Source organism: Musa acuminata, chromosome BXJ2-4 (assembly GCF_036884655.1).
Source record: "Musa acuminata AAA Group cultivar baxijiao chromosome BXJ2-4, Cavendish_Baxijiao_AAA, whole genome shotgun sequence".
Lineage (NCBI taxonomy): Eukaryota > Viridiplantae > Streptophyta > Magnoliopsida > Zingiberales > Musaceae > Musa > Musa acuminata.
In genome coordinates this window covers 35,020,643-35,038,125 of record NC_088341.1, presented here as the reverse complement: position 1 = coordinate 35,038,125, position 17,483 = coordinate 35,020,643, and the positions used below count along the sequence as shown (strand labels likewise).

At 38.2% G+C, this 17,483-nt stretch overlaps 1 protein-coding gene across 2 annotated transcripts; it reads left to right on the top strand.

The window, feature by feature from the left end:
- Positions 1-3,474: 3,474 nt before the first annotated feature.
- LOC135610508 (PX domain-containing protein EREL1-like) lies at positions 3,475-17,130 on the top strand. 2 transcript variants are annotated; one of them, XM_065105093.1, is made up of 10 exons: positions 3,475-3,784; positions 5,638-5,763; positions 8,775-8,873; positions 9,743-9,835; positions 12,548-12,656; positions 12,836-13,620; positions 13,832-13,996; positions 14,082-14,324; positions 15,778-15,996; positions 16,535-17,130. In XM_065105093.1, the coding sequence occupies exons 1-10, from the start codon at positions 3,695-3,697 to the stop codon at positions 16,736-16,738; spliced, it is 2,133 nt and encodes a 710-aa protein (XP_064961165.1). In that variant the 5' UTR covers positions 3,475-3,694; the 3' UTR covers positions 16,739-17,130. The 2 variants fall into 2 exon arrangements, with proteins under 2 accessions (XP_064961165.1, XP_064961166.1); XM_065105094.1 differs by lacking the exons at positions 3,475-3,784; positions 5,638-5,763 and adding an exon at positions 9,392-9,456 and having other exon boundaries at positions 8,801-8,873.
- Positions 17,131-17,483: the final 353 nt, after the last annotated feature.

Here is a 17,483-nt window from a genome sequence, read left to right as displayed (position 1 = left end):
TAGGAGGGGCTCAGGCAATGTTTGTCACCTCCAGTTGTGCATCATCATCATCATCTTTTTCTAGTTTTCTGCTTGGTCCTCTTCTTTGCACATCATAAAGGGAGAGGGCATCTGCTGGGCAGAACATGCCCTCTCGATCGAATGGTCTGCCCTTAAATAATTATCTTACATGTTAGCCGGATTAGATGATGTGCCATCCATCATACTGCCAAGGGAATATTATGTCTTGTCAAATGCAATTATTTCTGTGCACTGCTTGGCTTTCCTCTTTATTTTATCCAGCTTACTGTTTTGGACACAAGTATCCTGTGACAGAATAATGACCATGAATGAATAGAATGCAACAAACACCATGTTGTTCTAGACCTGTTCATGTGCCCCCATCATGGATGGCCGACGACCTCCTTCGGTCACTTAAACCTCGGGGTTGGTTAACATGTTAAACGCATCAAATCATGTTAAGTCTGCGCTGTAAGATCAGTGCTGGCTGCACAAATGCAAAACGATTAACTACGCTGACAGTGTTATACATACAATGAAATGCATAATGATTAACATTTGCTGGGGCATGCTAGTGGGACCAGGTTGTCAGCTAATCACATGCCAGGGAATCATGGGACCCATGAAGCCAAACGGCTATGTGATCGGCAGGCCTGGCATGTGAGTCGGATCGGGTAGATTTGCATCAGAGGGGATCGGTGAAGTCTCTATTCTTCTTGGGATCTGCCCATCACGATTCACCCAAGTCCTTCGAGTCCTCTATAAGGATCACCTCTCTCTCTCGTATCCTCCTCCTCCTCCTCCTCCTCATCTCAGCTCTCACTGCAGCCTCATCTCCCCCCCCCCCCCCCCCCCCCTCTCTCTCCCTCGCGATATGGATAGGTGGCTCTCTATGTAGTCTTCCACAGCTTTCTTGAACGGCAGTCATCTTCCCATGGTGCATGTCTCAGTTGCAGTTCAATAAAGCTGTGGGAAATTACATAGAGAGGCCAATGGATCAGCAAAGACGCGGCAACACCGATGCTCTCGTCTCTGTCTCAGGCACACCACAGGTTAGTGTTTCCGCTGCATGTAACTCGACTGCAGAAGCTACATCGCTTGGTTTCATTACGCTGCCACAAAGACATTGCTGTGTGTGTGATAGACAGGCCGAGTCTTGTGTTGCTTGTGCTTGTTTGTTTGGTTCTGAGGGTATGCTGTTGGGCACCAGATGATGGAAGAAAGCATGGCTTCGTGACGTGATATCAAGCCAGGCTTTTTCTTCTGCCTCACCTTTCTCGTCCTTGTTCTCCATGATGATACTTTTGAAGAAACCCAACCCTATAAGAGTAAATTTAGTGTACAAGCACCATAAGAAAAACTAGCCAAATGTAGTCAGTCAGAAACAGGTGCATGCAGTGCCTGGCGCCAGCCCCTGTTCATGACAAGAAATCTCTGAAAGAGGAGCTGTGGCTAATTCAAAAAGAACTGTTAAATCAGAATCCATCAACTGCAAGTTTCATCTTCCCATCAAATAAAATCTGTGATATCCATTCATTTTCTCTTTCCATTGTTCCAGCGAAGAGGAGCAGTTGTTTTGTCCTTCTTACAAATACTATTGTGTTATCTAAACAAGTCACCACTAGAATCGATAGATGGTACAGAAGCTTACAAGATTCATAAGTATCCATCGGGCTGCAATTTAGAATCATGCATCGTGATCATTAATGGTCTCAACTACGAAGGAACTTCAAAGCTATAAAAGCATTTGGAGCAAAGTATTCTTCTTCCACTTGACTTGTGTCAAAGTGGCAAACTGTTGATGTCAAGTATAGGTGAGAATTTAAGCAATCAAACATGTTCTGTGAAGCATTTCATACGACAAAAAGAGAACTAATGGCAGTCATCAATTTCTTATCATAAATTAGGCTTCATCGACATCCCAAGTAAAGTCTTTTATTAGGCATTTGATGATCAGAAATCACACGACACATCAAAGATCTGCCGGCTGGTAGAAAGCAACTGAAAACTATCTACGAGTTTAAATCTTGACATGTTCTCTAATATCCATTTACCTCGGATAAACGTTTTCACATCTTCAAGCTGCAGAAATCTTGTTGAGTTTACGACCGCAAAGCATGAACGCCATTAAGATTTCATCTGAGTATGCGTGGAGGTTTCGAAATGACTGCACTTGGAAGATCTTGCAAGGTTACAATCTTCTTCTGTGAACTCCTTATTTCTTGCAACAATCGTAACTCTTTTTGTCATGTAGTTATAAGCAGTGGGATCATGTAATTAGCAGTAACCTTGTGGCAATTGTATTATATGAAGGCCAAAGGAAGCAACATAGTTGGGCTCACAAGGATGCAACTATTTGATCCTGTTTGAATTCTACATATCATTTACAATGATTAGAAATCAGCAAACAATCATTCACAGGAGGGAGAACAGATAGCAAACCCAACGCGATATAAACTTGCATATACCAATCAGGCAATTGCTGGTCGTGGTTACAGCTTATAGAAGAGATCTGTCACAGACTCGTACGGAAGAGTTTGTCTGAAAGATGGAGGAAGAAGATTCACCAAAGGTCAAGAGAAATACAAGTCAGGGAGACGAGAAGAAACACAAATCTACAGTACTGAATCCATCACTCATGCAGAGTGCGCAAGCTCAATAATTCTGTGGCCTCTATTACTAGCTGTTGTTCCACAGACATCGATGGCGATGGTAGGGCATGGAGATCTCTAGAAAACACAAGCGCTGACAAAGCACCTAGAGAGACATGGATTATATGATTCGAGCAGAGCAAAATGACAGAGAGAAGACAATGCAGAAACTACAGGTTAGCGTGACAGAGGTACTGCGGCAGCAGACGCAACGAGGACTGAAACGATTCCACTTGGGGATGAGAGCAAACCACGCAGCTACCTCCGTGCAAGAACAGCATAATCCTTTCTTGTTCTCATCAGTTTCATCTCGACTCTCTCTTCACCGTTTAGGTACGTGTGTGTCTGCGGCGTGCAAGCGTGCATGATCTCATCCCACTCACCGCACGCAAAAGCTTGGGAAATCTGATCCATTTCGTCAGTCTCCATCGACAGACTCGAGTATCTATCTATCTGTCTTTTATGATCCCATTCATCCTAAATTATATCGACACATATCTTAATCCGATTTAGATGATCTTAAAAGATGGGATAAGAGTTGAAGAATGGCGTTTTGGAGTTGGATCCTCTCCAATTCCACTTCTAATATCAATCCTCCAAGCCACGCACCACAGCCGTCGACTGATGCGGAGCCTACCTAATTCGAGGCGGGCCCACCTGCCACTAGTTGGATCGAGCCCAAGCATAATGTTAAGCCCAGGCCCGACCATCGTGGAACGTTCATATAAATAGCAGCATTTGAGGGGCTTAATTGTAAGGTATGAGGGACTAATATGTAAAAAAGCACCTCTTCGATTTGTTGGGAGTTTTGGGGGATCATTATACTATAAACGTGGGTGGAAAGAAGGGGGAGAAGGAGAAGAGGGAAAGACCAGAGCGAGGACAATTCGGTGGTGTCGCCTCGCCTCGCCTCGCCGCGCCTCTTGGAGGCTGCTTCCAGCTCTTCCTCCTCGATCCGATCTCATCAGCCTCGTCTCCATCTCTACCATCGAGGCGCGATCCGCCCTTTTTCCTCCCGCAGGGCACCTCCGATTCGAGCGGCGATGGCCAAGAACAGTCCCCCGAAGCACCGCCACGATGGGACCTCCCCGCTGCCCCTCGGTATGGACTGGAGCCCTCCCCCGAAACGTTGGGTACGTGCGCCTCCTCCTCATCCTCCCTCGATCTCAGCTCCCTGTTACGTGGTAGATGCGGCCGATGATAAAATTCTGGGTTTCCCGTGTGAATCTTGTTCCCGATTGGGCGAGTTCGAGCTTTCGGTTAGGGTTTGGTGATTTGTGTTAATTTTGTTGTTGAAGATTTAGATCCTGGCGATGCTTTACTTTGAGGTAGGGTTCGAGTCAGGATCATGCATTTTACACTGAAATTTTGGGTTTTCCTACGCTGAATGAATGTTATATTAGACGATCAAAATGTGATTCCGTTCTGTTAGTTAAAACTTCATTCAAAGTTTTGTTGTTGAAGTTTGAATCTCGCCTTTGCTTGCGCGCCAGGTTAAGTGGAAGCTGATGACATATTCAGGTCATGCTTATAGGTAATTTAGTGATTCTGCTTATAAGTGATTTAGTGATTCTGGATCAAGGACCAAGGGGGCATAAATATATATTTAAACTAAGGGGGCATATATCGGTTTCTTTGTTTTGTTTTTATTTCCACGATCATCATCATTGGTCATTGTTTCAATGGTCAATCTGCTTTTTCACTAGTGTTTAGTAAACTTAGTAAAAAAAAATTGAAGTGATTTTTAATCATCTTGAATTGGAAATGTTTGTCCTGATCAGCTAATATGGTGGTCCACTTGTTGCAGGCGGTAAAAGGATCAATTTATCTAAAACTGTATATGTGTTAGTCTTTAGGAAAGATTTGGATCGTAACTTCTAACAAGTAGCATCAAGATTATAAATTAAAGAAAAGGAGAAAGCACACTCAAAATAAGTGGAAGCCTTCACCAATATAATGAACACAAGGTTCTTGGGAGTGAAAAAACCACCCCATCTGCCTCTAAGCACAGATCCTGCAACTGTTTTGAGTCCTACTACATCTAACTCTTTTTAATTTTCTTAAATTGCATAGGAAAATGCTCCAACCAGTTCAGCCTCACATTAACTTTTGTTTTGTTCTGGCTCTTATGGTTGAAACATCCAAAGTATACCTCAACTTTACGTTAAAATATCTTTAGGAATGTTCAAATCGAATCGAAAAATCGAGCCAAAACGAAACCGAACGAGTCCAAAACTGGTTCGGTCCGAACTGGTTCACTAATGGTTTGGTCTTGAAGGTTATAAACGGTTCTAGTTTGGGCATACCCTTTTTTGGTTTGATTAACCGGTTCGAACCGAACTGAATCTACATTAATTTAAAAGATATCAATCCGGTTGAGTTTATTATCCTAAGCCCTTAATTGGTTCAAACTAATTAATCAAACCAGTCCAAAGGTTCAATTTTACAAATGACGTAGGCTCAATTTCACAAATCTTATCATGTCACTTGAATTAGATCAAGATTTTGGTTCGATTCAATCGAATTGAATTGGTTCATTTGAAAAATATATATTTTAAATTACTTGAAATTACAAACTGGTTAATCGAACTAGATTAACCGATTTTGAGTCAGTTCGATTAGATAGGTCCGAATTGGTTTGGGTTCCGACTTCGAACTACCTTACTTTAACCGAACCAAACTGAAAAAATAGTTCGGTTCGAACTGGTTTGAACACCCCTGAGTATCTTTATTCTTCTCCTATAGCATTTTATACATCACTTCATAAATATCTCAAATTTCAAGTGTTGAACCTTATCCAAATAGGAGGTCATATTAAATATACCACCGAGAAAAAAATCTTAATCTCCATTATAGCTGGAACTGGCTTGAATTTCTTTTGGAAAACATGCAAGATAGTTTCTCCACATGTAAGATTTGCATTTCATATTGATATTCTTCTACTTTAAAATGCCTAATAATCATTTAGTTCCTTTGCGTGTTGCAGGATGGAAGAAATACTATCTGGCCACATGACCCTCAAACTGGTTGGAGTTACTGTGTTATGATTCCTTCTTGGATCGTTCAGACAGAACCTGCAGGAACCCATGAAAGCTTCTTGAATCCTATTGTTGTAATAATCTTCCTTTGCCTTATCAATTTTCCTACGCCTCTTAAACATGTATAATTTACTCTTAGGTGTCAAATAGATGTAATTGCTAGGTACAGGACTTTTAAAAAAAAATGTATTGTCGTGAAAACAAATGGAATGATGATTGATTTAACATCTAAGAATGGAACTTCTATCTTTGTATCATGCCGTGCAACTCTTCATTTTATCATATTTCTAGTAGTGAAGTGTTATCTTTTAGAAAAGATGTAGTGATGCATGCCTTTTTGGTGATAATGACTTGTAAACATGATTATTGTATTTGTTACCTCCTGTATATAAACTGCAGGAAATTATGGTTACTAAAATGACATTTAGGACTGATTAGCGTGATCTAACTCGATAAATTGCATTTTTCGTGCTTTAAAATTTGCAGTTCTACATTTATACCCAACTTTGATTGACAACTATTCTGAATTAGCACTGAATGCAAGAGTAAGCTGTGTTGAGTGGAGTGGAGGTGTGATTTTTAAGTGTTTCATTGAATTATCACTTTTATATGGATATGATGCACATGCATTTTGCAAGTATTTCTGACAGACTGCTGATACTGAAAATTGCAATTTGATTCTTGGCACAGGATATGATGAAATTAATTAAATTTGAACTAAATGAAACTAGGTTTCAGCATATCTGTAATTGGAGAAAAGGAATCAATCTAGAAAATCTTCTAGCAGACAATTTTGATGGATGTTTGACTATTGTTCCATATTTATGTAGCTTGGGGTGTCCTATAGCTGTGGGCAGTCTTTTTTATTTTTTGTACCTCCTACAGAAGTTGCATTTATTTGTTGCTGCTTCCTGTACACAAATTGAGCAGTTGTCAGCACTACTACTCTATGAATTCTGTGGTTATGATTCAATTCTCTGTCAACATATGGCAGTTCAGGGATAAAAAACTTGAAACACTGGTGATATATTTAATGCCTAAACTTGTAGGACTTCAAGTTAGATGAGGCTTGAGACGTATAGGGTCCTAAGACATGAGGAGTCTATTAATTCAAATGCCATTTATCACTAATTTCTGTTGACATTTTTCGGAGATATTGAAGAACATTATCCAATATGTTCAACGTGCCCTGATTTATCTATGAAGATCTAGGACCAAGAATGTTCTTGGCACCTTTCTGGCACTTCCAGAGAGATGGTAGAGCAATAACCTTTCTTAAATTTTTTTTAGGTTGGTCTAACATAAATATAGGCATTGCAATGTCAAGAGATGACTTTTGGTCATCCTGTTCGTCTTGAACTTGGATCTTCTTTGCCTGGTGGAAATGTTGAGAGAACTGTTACTTATGGCCCCTCCCTTTTTATCTCAATTGCTAAATTCCTTTGTGTGTCCGGGAGTTACGAATAGCTTTTTTATGCCCACAGGAGACAGAAATAACACACAGAGTCATCATATTATTTCTTGGTTAAAACACACAATGTAACATCTGATACTTCATCTTAAGCTACTTTAATTTCAATTTTTGGTCTATAGTTATATTCTAACATTAGATTGAGTAGGCATATGAGAGCAGGGTAGACTTGCTTCTTGAAGTTATTTTACATGCCCTTTTCAATTAAAAGTATTTGTAGAAGAATTAAGAAGCTAGAGACAACATGAACTACTGTAGATGAAAATCTTGACTGAGGAACTTCAAGAGCTTAATCTGAGGAAGTTTTTGAAGGAATGGTATGAAGATAATGATTTTTGAGGTTCATACAAAGGAACATCAACAGTGTTGGAGTAGTGCAAATATATATTGTGACACACAAATGCTACTAGGAAACATAGCTATCACTAATGAGAATCCACATAGAGTTGGAAATGTTTACTGTATGGAGGGAGCTTGATGAATGTGTTACAACACATTGTTGGCATGTGCTCATTAGAAGTGCTCTATCTATGCATTTGGGTCAGATTTATTATTTTACTATATCTCTCATTTGAAACTATGTGCTTTGATTGGGAAAATTCTTTTTCCTCTTCTCATCTCTTTACCATAATCGTGGTTTTGTTATTTGCTTTCCATGAACACATTTTAAAGCTGAATAGGAAGTGCTCTTTTTAAGTTGGTGCTGCTTATACAAAATGGAGTAGGAATATGACAGAAAGTGCGTCTTTGATATGTGCAAACAAAAGCAAGAAGGACCTACTTTCATCATATTTGCTTAACAAAAAGCAAATGAGAACTAGCATTGGAAGATAGGCTGTAAACATTTTTGTTATTTGTTATGCTTGTAACTCACCTACCTGGAGAGAGTTGGTAGATTTTGCAGAATATATACTGGTTTGGGGTGAAGTCTTAAGTGTCTGTTGAATCTCCACAGTTACTCTATGTCTTCATTCCAGATTTACTTTGCTAATCCAAATGCCATTAGGAAGTGGCCATTAATTACCGCAACTTCAATGAAATATAGGAGAGGCTTTATGCAAAGTAGTGGATGAGAGATGATTACCACTCATAAATTGTTGCTTACGATGATGTAGTGTCAAATTCTGTGGTTGAGGACATTATGACTCGGTATGCAGTGTTAGTCATCCTACATACAAAGACTAGATTTGCTTTTTCTGGTCTTGCTTGGGCTGCCTGCAAATGTTGGTCTTCCCACAGAACTGTAAGCTTCATGTGAGAATTTTTGGTATCCTTTGTTCCTTCTGCTTATCTTCTCGTTACCTCACTGTAATATACTAGTCATACTGTCTTTAATTAAGTGCATCATTGAATATGCTAATTTGTAGTACCCTACAAGAATTTGCTGTAGGGTTTGAATGTGAAAGATAGAGTGATCTATTGTGTGCATTTCTAATGTGCTGTGATAAGTTTTGTTGTCTCTTCTCAGTGGAAGGCTTGTGCTATATTACCTGATAATATTTTAAACTTTTTTTGAGGAGAAGTCCTCTTTGTTTGCTATTTGATGTGTTAAATTTAGCAGACCTTGTTTATGTTTTAATTCTTGGATTTGCTTTTAACATGATTAAAGGACAGTTTTACAGGATTCATGTGGGTATACAATCTCCAGAAGGCATCAGCACCAGCCATGGACTACTACGAAGATTCAGTGACTTCTTGAAGTTATATTCTGCTGTATGATAAATTTTATTTTCACCATCTGATGACAATGATTACTGTGCTTTCTTATTTGGTTCTTCATTTTCTGTCCAAACATGTAGTTTCTTTTATGAACTATGGCGATTGCACCAACAGTAAGTTACGTATATTAATTAAGGAACACACTTGAGGGTTGTTAACAATATGCAAGATTTTGTAAGAAAATACATGGGAGCACTCGACTATTGAATCAATCATATACCAAACATACTGTAGGTGCAATGGTAGAAGGCAATTCATAAGGTGGCATCATAACTGAAGGATAAAGTTTGCAAGATACTTCCTAATTCTAGACATCTGAGGAGCAGGTGTAACATCAATGATGCTGTTTATAATGAAAAGTTCCAGGTTTTTTTTCATTTTACTGCCATTTTTTTCTGGAAAGTTTGCTGGAGAACAGACATTGGATTCAATTTTTCAAATAATGGAAGGCAATTCATAAGCTGGCATTGTCGTTGAAGGCATTAACATCTGCAAGATGTTTTCCATGTCAGGAAATCTAAGGAGTAAGGAGCGTGACTGTCGTGCCAATGCTGCTGTTTATTATGAGAAAATGCATGTAATTTTATCTTACAGTTATTTTGCTTGTGAAAAATTTGCTGGAACTATTCAATAGCACAAGACATGTACCACCTACATAGTTTGCATTTAAGCCGTGCAAGATAATTACCATGTTTACAGCTGCCTGCTGATTTCTCTTGCTTTAATAAATTCTCTTATATTGATAATCATTGTTATGTTTGTGAGAGAAACTTCTTCATATGCTATTTTCACAGGGAGATTTAGTATGGATTTCATGTTGCTTTTAGATTAGGGTTTATTTATTTATGTTGTCATTTATGCAGCTTAAGAAGACATTTCCTAGAAGAGATATTCCTGCAGCCCCACCAAAGCATGCATTTTTGAGAATAAATGCCAGCCGGATGCTTCTAGAAGAGGTATAATATTATTTCGAAATGATGCTTTTTTTGTTATGTTGGATTCTGTTAGTTTTGTTAAAACTGACAGTTCATAAACTACAATTTCATCCATATTTGTCTCTGTTAGTGGTGTCATTATTTGTGTCTTACTATCAGTGATTTAAAAAGCGTTAGGCGCCAAAAGGCGTTAAGGTCCAAAAACGCCAGAGGCGCTAGGCGCTTGCTCAGGCGCTCGCCCGAGCGAAGCGAGACGCTAAAATATAAAAATATAAAATATAATTAATAAATATAATTATTTAAATAAAAATATGCTATTAAATTAAGAAAATTAGGTACAAAATCACAATAAATAAATAAATCATAATAGTATATTTTTTATTTTTAAATAAAAAATACTATTAAATAAATAAAAAATTAATAGTATTAAAATAAAAAATAATATATTAGTAATCTAATAAATAAAAATACTATTATTAGTATACAATTAGCAGTATACTGTTAATATACTGTCGACAGTATAGTGAGAAGAGTGTGAGAAGACCGAGGCTACTGAGGCAACGGCAACGGTAGCAAGCGACGGTCGTAGTTGGAGCGGGAACGGGAGCGGCGAGCGGTGGCGACAGCGGGAGTGGGAGCGGGAGCGGGAGCTGCGAGCAACAGCGGGAGCGGCAACAACAACGATGAGCGACGAGCAGCGATTGTGGTAGTGACGAGCAGTCGGCGAGCAACGATTGTGGCAGCGGCGAGTAGCGACAGTAGCGGCGAGCAGCGACAGTAGAGAGCAGCGACAGCGGGGAAAAAATCTCGACGGTAAAATTGCGAGTGTTAGGGTTGGGGAAGTCGAGGAAATCGCGAAAGGGAGCATGATATCGGTGATTTAGTTGGTTCAATTGAACTAAGGCACCGGAGACCAACCAGACCTAAAAATCTAGTGCGGTCGCCTGGTTTAACTTAGGCGCTCGCCCGAAGCGCCCGACGCCTGGGCTCGGGCGAGCGCCTATTGAAATCACTGCTTACTACAAATCTAGAACTATAATCATTCGTCTCTCGTTCTATTTTCTCTACTTTGATACATAAAAGAGTGTTTTTGTTACTGTTGTATCTCTTTCTTAGTTATGCATAGACTGGCAGAACAGAGGTAACCTTTTGAAGTACGAGGCTAAGAAATATTTGTGTTAGTTGAAATTATTTATAGGCACAGTACAAGCAACAAAATGAAGTCTTCACTCTGAATTAGAATTGTCCACTCTCCTAGTTTTAACATAGAAGAATATTCTGTGCTGACACATGGGCTGACTTTGGCAGTGACCAGAAAACCAAAAAAAGAAAAGAAATAAAAAAAACCCTTTTTCAGCGTACTTCTCTACAACAGAGAAGGAGAAGTGAGAGGAGGGAACAGACTAAGAGTAGAGGTAGAGATCAAAAATCATGGGCATATCCGTGGCATGTGAGCATCCTCCTCAACCTGTCTTTACCTCGGCGTGCCTTCGTCCGGTGTTCCCTTTCTTTTGTAGAAAGTCCTTAGTTGTGGTTAGGAGGTCCGAGGATGTACCTTCCTTAATCCAGACCTATGGGTGCTCTAATTCCTTGTGAAGTGGCTTCATCTTGTCGTTAGGGAGATCAACTCATCCAATGGCTATAAAGATACTCCATTAAGCACATTTTTTTCTATTCAGTTGTCCATTAAAAATCATTCGGCTTTAAAAACTTTTTTTAACCTTTTGACCTATATTGGTATCCTCCACCTTCTGTGAGGATAATCATCCTTGGCAGTTCCATTATCTGGTAATAATGAAGAAAATTATGACATAAAAAGGAAGATCTTCAGCTGGTCAAAGAGGCCTCCCTTGTGGAGTAGATGATGATCAGATTCAGATGTATTATTATTAGTCCTCTTACTTCTAGAAGAAAAACTGGACCTTTTGTTTTGGCCCCAAATGCCTCTGGCGGCCAACTTGGTAGATTAAAAAAGAGGCAATTCTATATGTTTATGGTAGAACTGAGAAGCGCATGTGGCTCTTTTGTATCTCTTTTGTTTATGTTTCTGGTCCAATGACTATAGATATGTCTTGTACTGTGTCTCCTTTGGTCTGTTATGTCCTTCTGGAGCTTTTGTTTGTCAGCTTCAATTTATCTTGCTGCACTGGAAATGGACTTATTGAGATCAGTGTTGTTAGTGAGATCTAGGTGTTTCAGGCGTATTGAGTCCAGTCCCGAACCAAATCTAGTTTGATTTGAACCTAATCGAACCAATTGGTTTGGCTTAATCAACTAAGAGGCTCAAAACCTTGTTAGTGATAATTAATTCTTGTTAGTTAACTTTTGTTAACAATTGTTAATAATTGAGTTATTTAATGCTTTATAGATGGTTAAACTTATGTAATTCAATGTTTTAGTGGTATTCTTTTGAACATAAAATGATATGAAAGCCACGTATTGTTGGATTTTTTATTTGATGGTTGACTTTATCCTTAATTGTATTTTATATAATTTTTATATTGGTGAACATCTGGCTTCGCTTGGGTGAGCACCTAGGTGCTCACTAATACTGCAGTTACAATTTGTTGTTGTTTTAAAAATTGAATAGTAGTTTTTCTTCAGGATAATCATAATCAGAAAGGGTTTAGTTTGGGTCTGAAGTAAAATGCTAGGTTTCCTCCTTTGCTTCAGTTTTTCTTTTGGAGTTCATTTTCCTACTAGGTTATCTTAAATCAGATACCTTTCTTGCAGAGAAGGCGTGCTCTGGAAGAATGGATGGGAAAGTTACTCTCTGACATAGAGTTCTCTAGAAGTGCACTAGTGGCAGGTTTTCTTGAGCTAGAAGTTGCTGCAAGATCAGGTATGTCTTTCCACCTCTATGTTTCCTGGTGTCTATTTAACATGCATGCTTTTATAATCTGTTTGTTGTTGTATTTGATTCAAGATGAAATATTCTTTGTTTTTGGCTCAGTTTTATAAGTGAGCTAATTTGTCACCTTGATTTACACTTATGGTCTGCTCACTGGTTTTCATCTTCAGCATTTCAGTATGTGAATAATCATCCTACAGAACCAAGTTCAACAGATTCTACTGCTGCGCCCTCTTTAATTCCTGCTAGACCTAGTTCAAGTTCTTCTGTTGCTGATTGTTCGAAAATTGCATCGAAGTCTCATGCAGTTGCGGCAAAGTCTCCCTCCATGCCATCAGATATCTGTAGTGACAATGCAGATGAAACATCAGACCTTGAAACTCCAAGAAAAGGAAAGATTCAAGAATTTAATACTAGCACTGAAGATCTGACATTTCATGATGTTAATAACGGCATTTTAGGTGAATCATTTCTGGATCAACCCGAAGATTTCATTAAAACTAAGTTAAACCAAAGAAGGGGGTACCTTGTTTCCGAGAGAGATATGACTGGTGGAAGCACTTTCAGAGACAGAGTAGAGTCCATATCATCAGATCATGACCATGATAAACTCTATGGTCATGCTCGAAGGCTCTCTTCTGAAAGCATTGGGAGTGATATAAGTTCTATAAGAGGCAGTGAACTATCATTCACTGGTGCCACCAATTCACTTTGGGACGGTTCCCTCGATGTACCTGTGGGTGCTGAAATTTCAAATGCCATGGATGCTTTTGCTGGCTTGGGGACACAATCTCTTGATAATGCACAAATTGTCCTTCCAATTGATCAAAGGCATAAATTGAATAGAGTTCTCCTCACTATGCAACGAAGGTTAGGAACAGCAAAAACTGATATGGAGGATCTTATAGCACGATTGAATCAAGAAATGGCTGTGAAAGAATATCTGACGACAAAGGTGCATCTCTGGCCATTACTTTAGTCTATCTTCCTTTTATATTTGGGTGATGAGGTTTAATTTTGACTGACATTTTGCAATAAGTATGATAAATTAGTTGTCAGTGCATTTCTGTGGAACCAAATACAACTCTTGAATTAACACCAAGTCACTTTTTCATTATCCTTGTTAGATGTCATTTCATCATCATTATCTGTATCTTTGGTTGCAGGTCAAGGATTTAGAGGTTGAACTGGAAGCCACTGAACAGAAAGGTAAAGAAAATTTGCAACAAGCTGTCTTTATTGAAAGAGAAAGAGTGACCCAAATGCAATGGGATATGGATGAACTACGTAGGAAGTGTTCAGAGATGGAATCAAAACTCAAGCTTGAACAAGTGTGGTTTTCTCTGAAGTTTGTTAATGTTGCATGGTGCTATTCATTTGAATTTAATCCCTCTATTTTGGTTTCACTTCTTGCAGAATGAAAAAAGTCGTGCAGAGTTGGAGAAGATGACTGCTAGTGATGAAAAAAAATTGTTGCTGCAGGAACTAGGTAGTAAACAAGAAGAATTACTGAACATGCGAAAGCACCTAGAAGAACAAGAATCGAAATCAAAAGCTGATATCAAAGTCCTTGTCAAGGAAGTGAAGTTCCTTAGGAAATCTCAAGCAGAGCTCAAGGAATTGATGAATCAAACTTTAAAAGAGAAGTCAGAGTTAGAGGTAGTGTGCTTGAAATTCCCTTTACAACTGACAGGCTAGAAGTCAATTTTCATTCATTAAGAATAGTGTTTGACGTGCATAACGCATGTACCAGTAGATGGCACTTCATACTTGCCCGTCAGTTTAACATTGATGTCTTGACTTCCTCAATCTCCAAAGAAGAAAGTTGACACTAAGAGAGAACCTAATGTTTAAATTTCTAATAGAACAGCAGTTGTTGTAGAGAAAATTCGTAAGAAAATGTATAAGGTCACAACCAATGTTGGCACTTGGCATTTCTACACGGTTTTGTTGTACTACATCATGGAATGCACTTTAGGTAGTTGTGTCTCAGATGCAAGAGTAAAAAATGTATACAATTGATCGTTAATCTTAGCTTTTTAGGACCATTGTGAAAACATTTTCCTCCTATGTCCTTTTTTTTTTCTCTAAGCCACCTGATGGTACTTCATTGCACTGGTGAGTGATATATATACAAGTCCTTTACCAATTGTGTAACTATGAGTACCTTTTTCCATGCAAGCTGATAAATGACAATTTTCGGTTGATTACGGTTTTCTGGGGTACATGAGTGTTGGGGTCCTTTTCAAGTTAAATATGCTTGTTAGCTGTGAGTTAGTGTTCTTTTTGAGTTAAATAGGCTTATTGTTACTTGTAAATTGGATCCGATGACTTGTTGCTCTTAGTCCCTTTGTCTCCAATTAGGAAATTGGCATGATTGATTAGCCATTTTAGTCCCAGCACAGGTATTTTGTGGTTTTATGGCTGAATTATGTTGTAATAAATCTTTTGTCCGGTCAATGCATCAGTTCTATCCAGTCAATGAGCAATCGTTTGTGCTGTGGTGAACACCTTACAAGGGTTGCTCACAATGCATTCTTTTTCTTTTTCTCTTGTTATAATCCATGGGCCAAAATGTTTCTCTTTATATCTAATTAAATGCATTACACTACTCACATCGCAAACTTGAGATGCTCTTAAGCTGGTATTACCTTTCAATTAAGGTAGAAGAATTCAGCATCCAAGGCTGATCCATTCTAGCACTCTTTTTGCTGCTCTTTGATGTCCCTATTCTGAACTTATCCTTTATAAACAGACATCTCATGTTTCTTCTCTGTTTTCTTTTTCTAGTTTGGTGTTAAAGATTTCTTGTAAATTTAACTTCCAGAATCTACTGGGTCTTGACCATCCACCTTAATCTCTTTCTGTTATCCATTTAAAATGACATCGAAAATTGTTGATTGTATTCTTTTGATTAATTTGGTCTGCAGTGTATAATTTGGCTGGTTATTTGGTTCAGGAAGCTGATCATAGAAATACACTACATCTAATTGTGGTTACTTTTATTTGGTATCAATATTACTTTAGTTCCGGTAAAGTTATTTTTACTTGGTTTTATTATTCACCTAGTCCTTTATTGTCTGCCTTACACTTTTACTTCTTGTTGAACCAGGGATTTCTTCATAAAGAAAAGCAAAAATGGTCAAATGCAAAATCAGCAAGCAAAAATCTTCTTCATGAATGCAGAGTTCTTCGTGATCGGCTGCAAGAATGCAGTGTTAATTTTCTTGCAGACGAGGAAGACAAGTTCACTATTAGCCCTTCGTCACTCTCTGATGCTTTAGATCTCCTGGCAACTTCAGATAATCGGATAGGTCTCCTCCTTGCTGAGGTATCTTTTCATTATCATATAAAATTGTCTTCTTGCTAGTTTTTGTCTGTGTTTTGGTTCCATTTAGTAAGAGAACCTTGTTGTGACTAGCCTAAATTTGATATCCATCGAATATGATGACATTGCTATTGCCTATGATACTTCCAGCTATGAGTTCTATAATGGTTTTCCTTCAAGAAGAATATGATATTACATGTGGATTCTGCTTTATATCTACTTATTTCTTATTTTATTTGCTGCTCAAGCAAATGACAGAGCTGGTACCTGAGAATTTCATGTAAATTTCTGGGTTCATGATCTTTTGGCAAATACTTATATGCATTGTTGCTACATTTTGATGTTTGCCTGATTCTTTCAGTACCCTTATCGACTTCTTGTTTCATCTGCATCTTCGGCGCTACATTCTTTAATGTGATCGTTTGTATAAATATGCTTTATACAGATTTAAATGTTTTGATGTTGATAGATAAAACTCTTTATTTGGATGATTTTTTATTTATATTTAGCAAGTGAATACTGGTAACTCATTCTTGTCCAGGCTCAACTACTTGCAAGGAATGATGAAGAGGCTTGCATTGATGATGATGATGGTCAAACTAGTGAATTTTCTGGTTCTGGGATTGCGTCAAATGGCAATAACCCAATGAGAGCAGACGACAACGACGACGAGATGAGAAATATACTTACTGATATGTTCATAGACAATGCGAGATTAAGGAAACAGGTAAATTCAGTTATTTGATGTGCCTTGAATACGGTTATAAAACCAGAGAGAGAAGAAAGCAATGAAGTTTCCTCCAGAAAGACTGTTCTCAACCGATTCTTGGAGAGATGAGTGAACATAGTGTCGATGCTCTAATTAACACCTCATCCACGTTCGGTGCACTGTATATTTTGACCACATGATGTATTTATTTGAGGGGAAGTGTAGTTTTCTACATGGTGAAGATATGAGCTGCTTTGTATTCACGATTTCATCCATGGTATAATAAGTTGATGAGTGAAATGTGTTACGAGAGAGAGAGAGAGAGAGAGGGGTACGTGTACATCGCAGAAGGCCGGTTGGACTCCTTTTATGTTCCATAAAATTTTGAATAAGGAAAATCAATGGATGCAAGTGATCTTTGAATTCCATTGCGAATGCAATGTTGTATATTTTATAAAGAATTTGAGTAATTTTTTTATTAATTTATTAAGTTACAGAGGGCATCTATGATGATTTGGTAGCACCTTATGATTATAGCATGGAGCAATCATTATTGTTATATCATTAAATAAAATAATAAAATATGTCCTGATTTTGAACTCTTTCAAATTGATTGCCCTATCCAAACATGGGATGACTAGTGCTTGAGTTTTGTTTTGGTTTTTAATGACGTTTTCTGGTAGTAAAAAGATGATACCATACGATTTAGCGATCGATACTGTATTTGATTTATTTTTGCTAGCATCTCTCTCTCTCTTTTGTATTCTCCTGTTTGATTTAG

Excerpts from the sequence above, each read along its gene's own strand:
- LOC135610508 (XM_065105093.1), top strand. The coding sequence starts at position 3,695 with ATGGCCAAGAACAGTCCCCCGAAGCACCGCCACGATGGGACCTCCCCG. Across the intron at positions 13,997-14,081 it reads CAAAACTCAAGCTTGAACAA|AATGAAAAAAGTCGTGCAGA; the intron begins GTGTGGTTTTCT and ends CACTTCTTGCAG. Across the intron at positions 15,997-16,534 it reads TAGGTCTCCTCCTTGCTGAG|GCTCAACTACTTGCAAGGAA; the intron begins GTATCTTTTCAT and ends ATTCTTGTCCAG.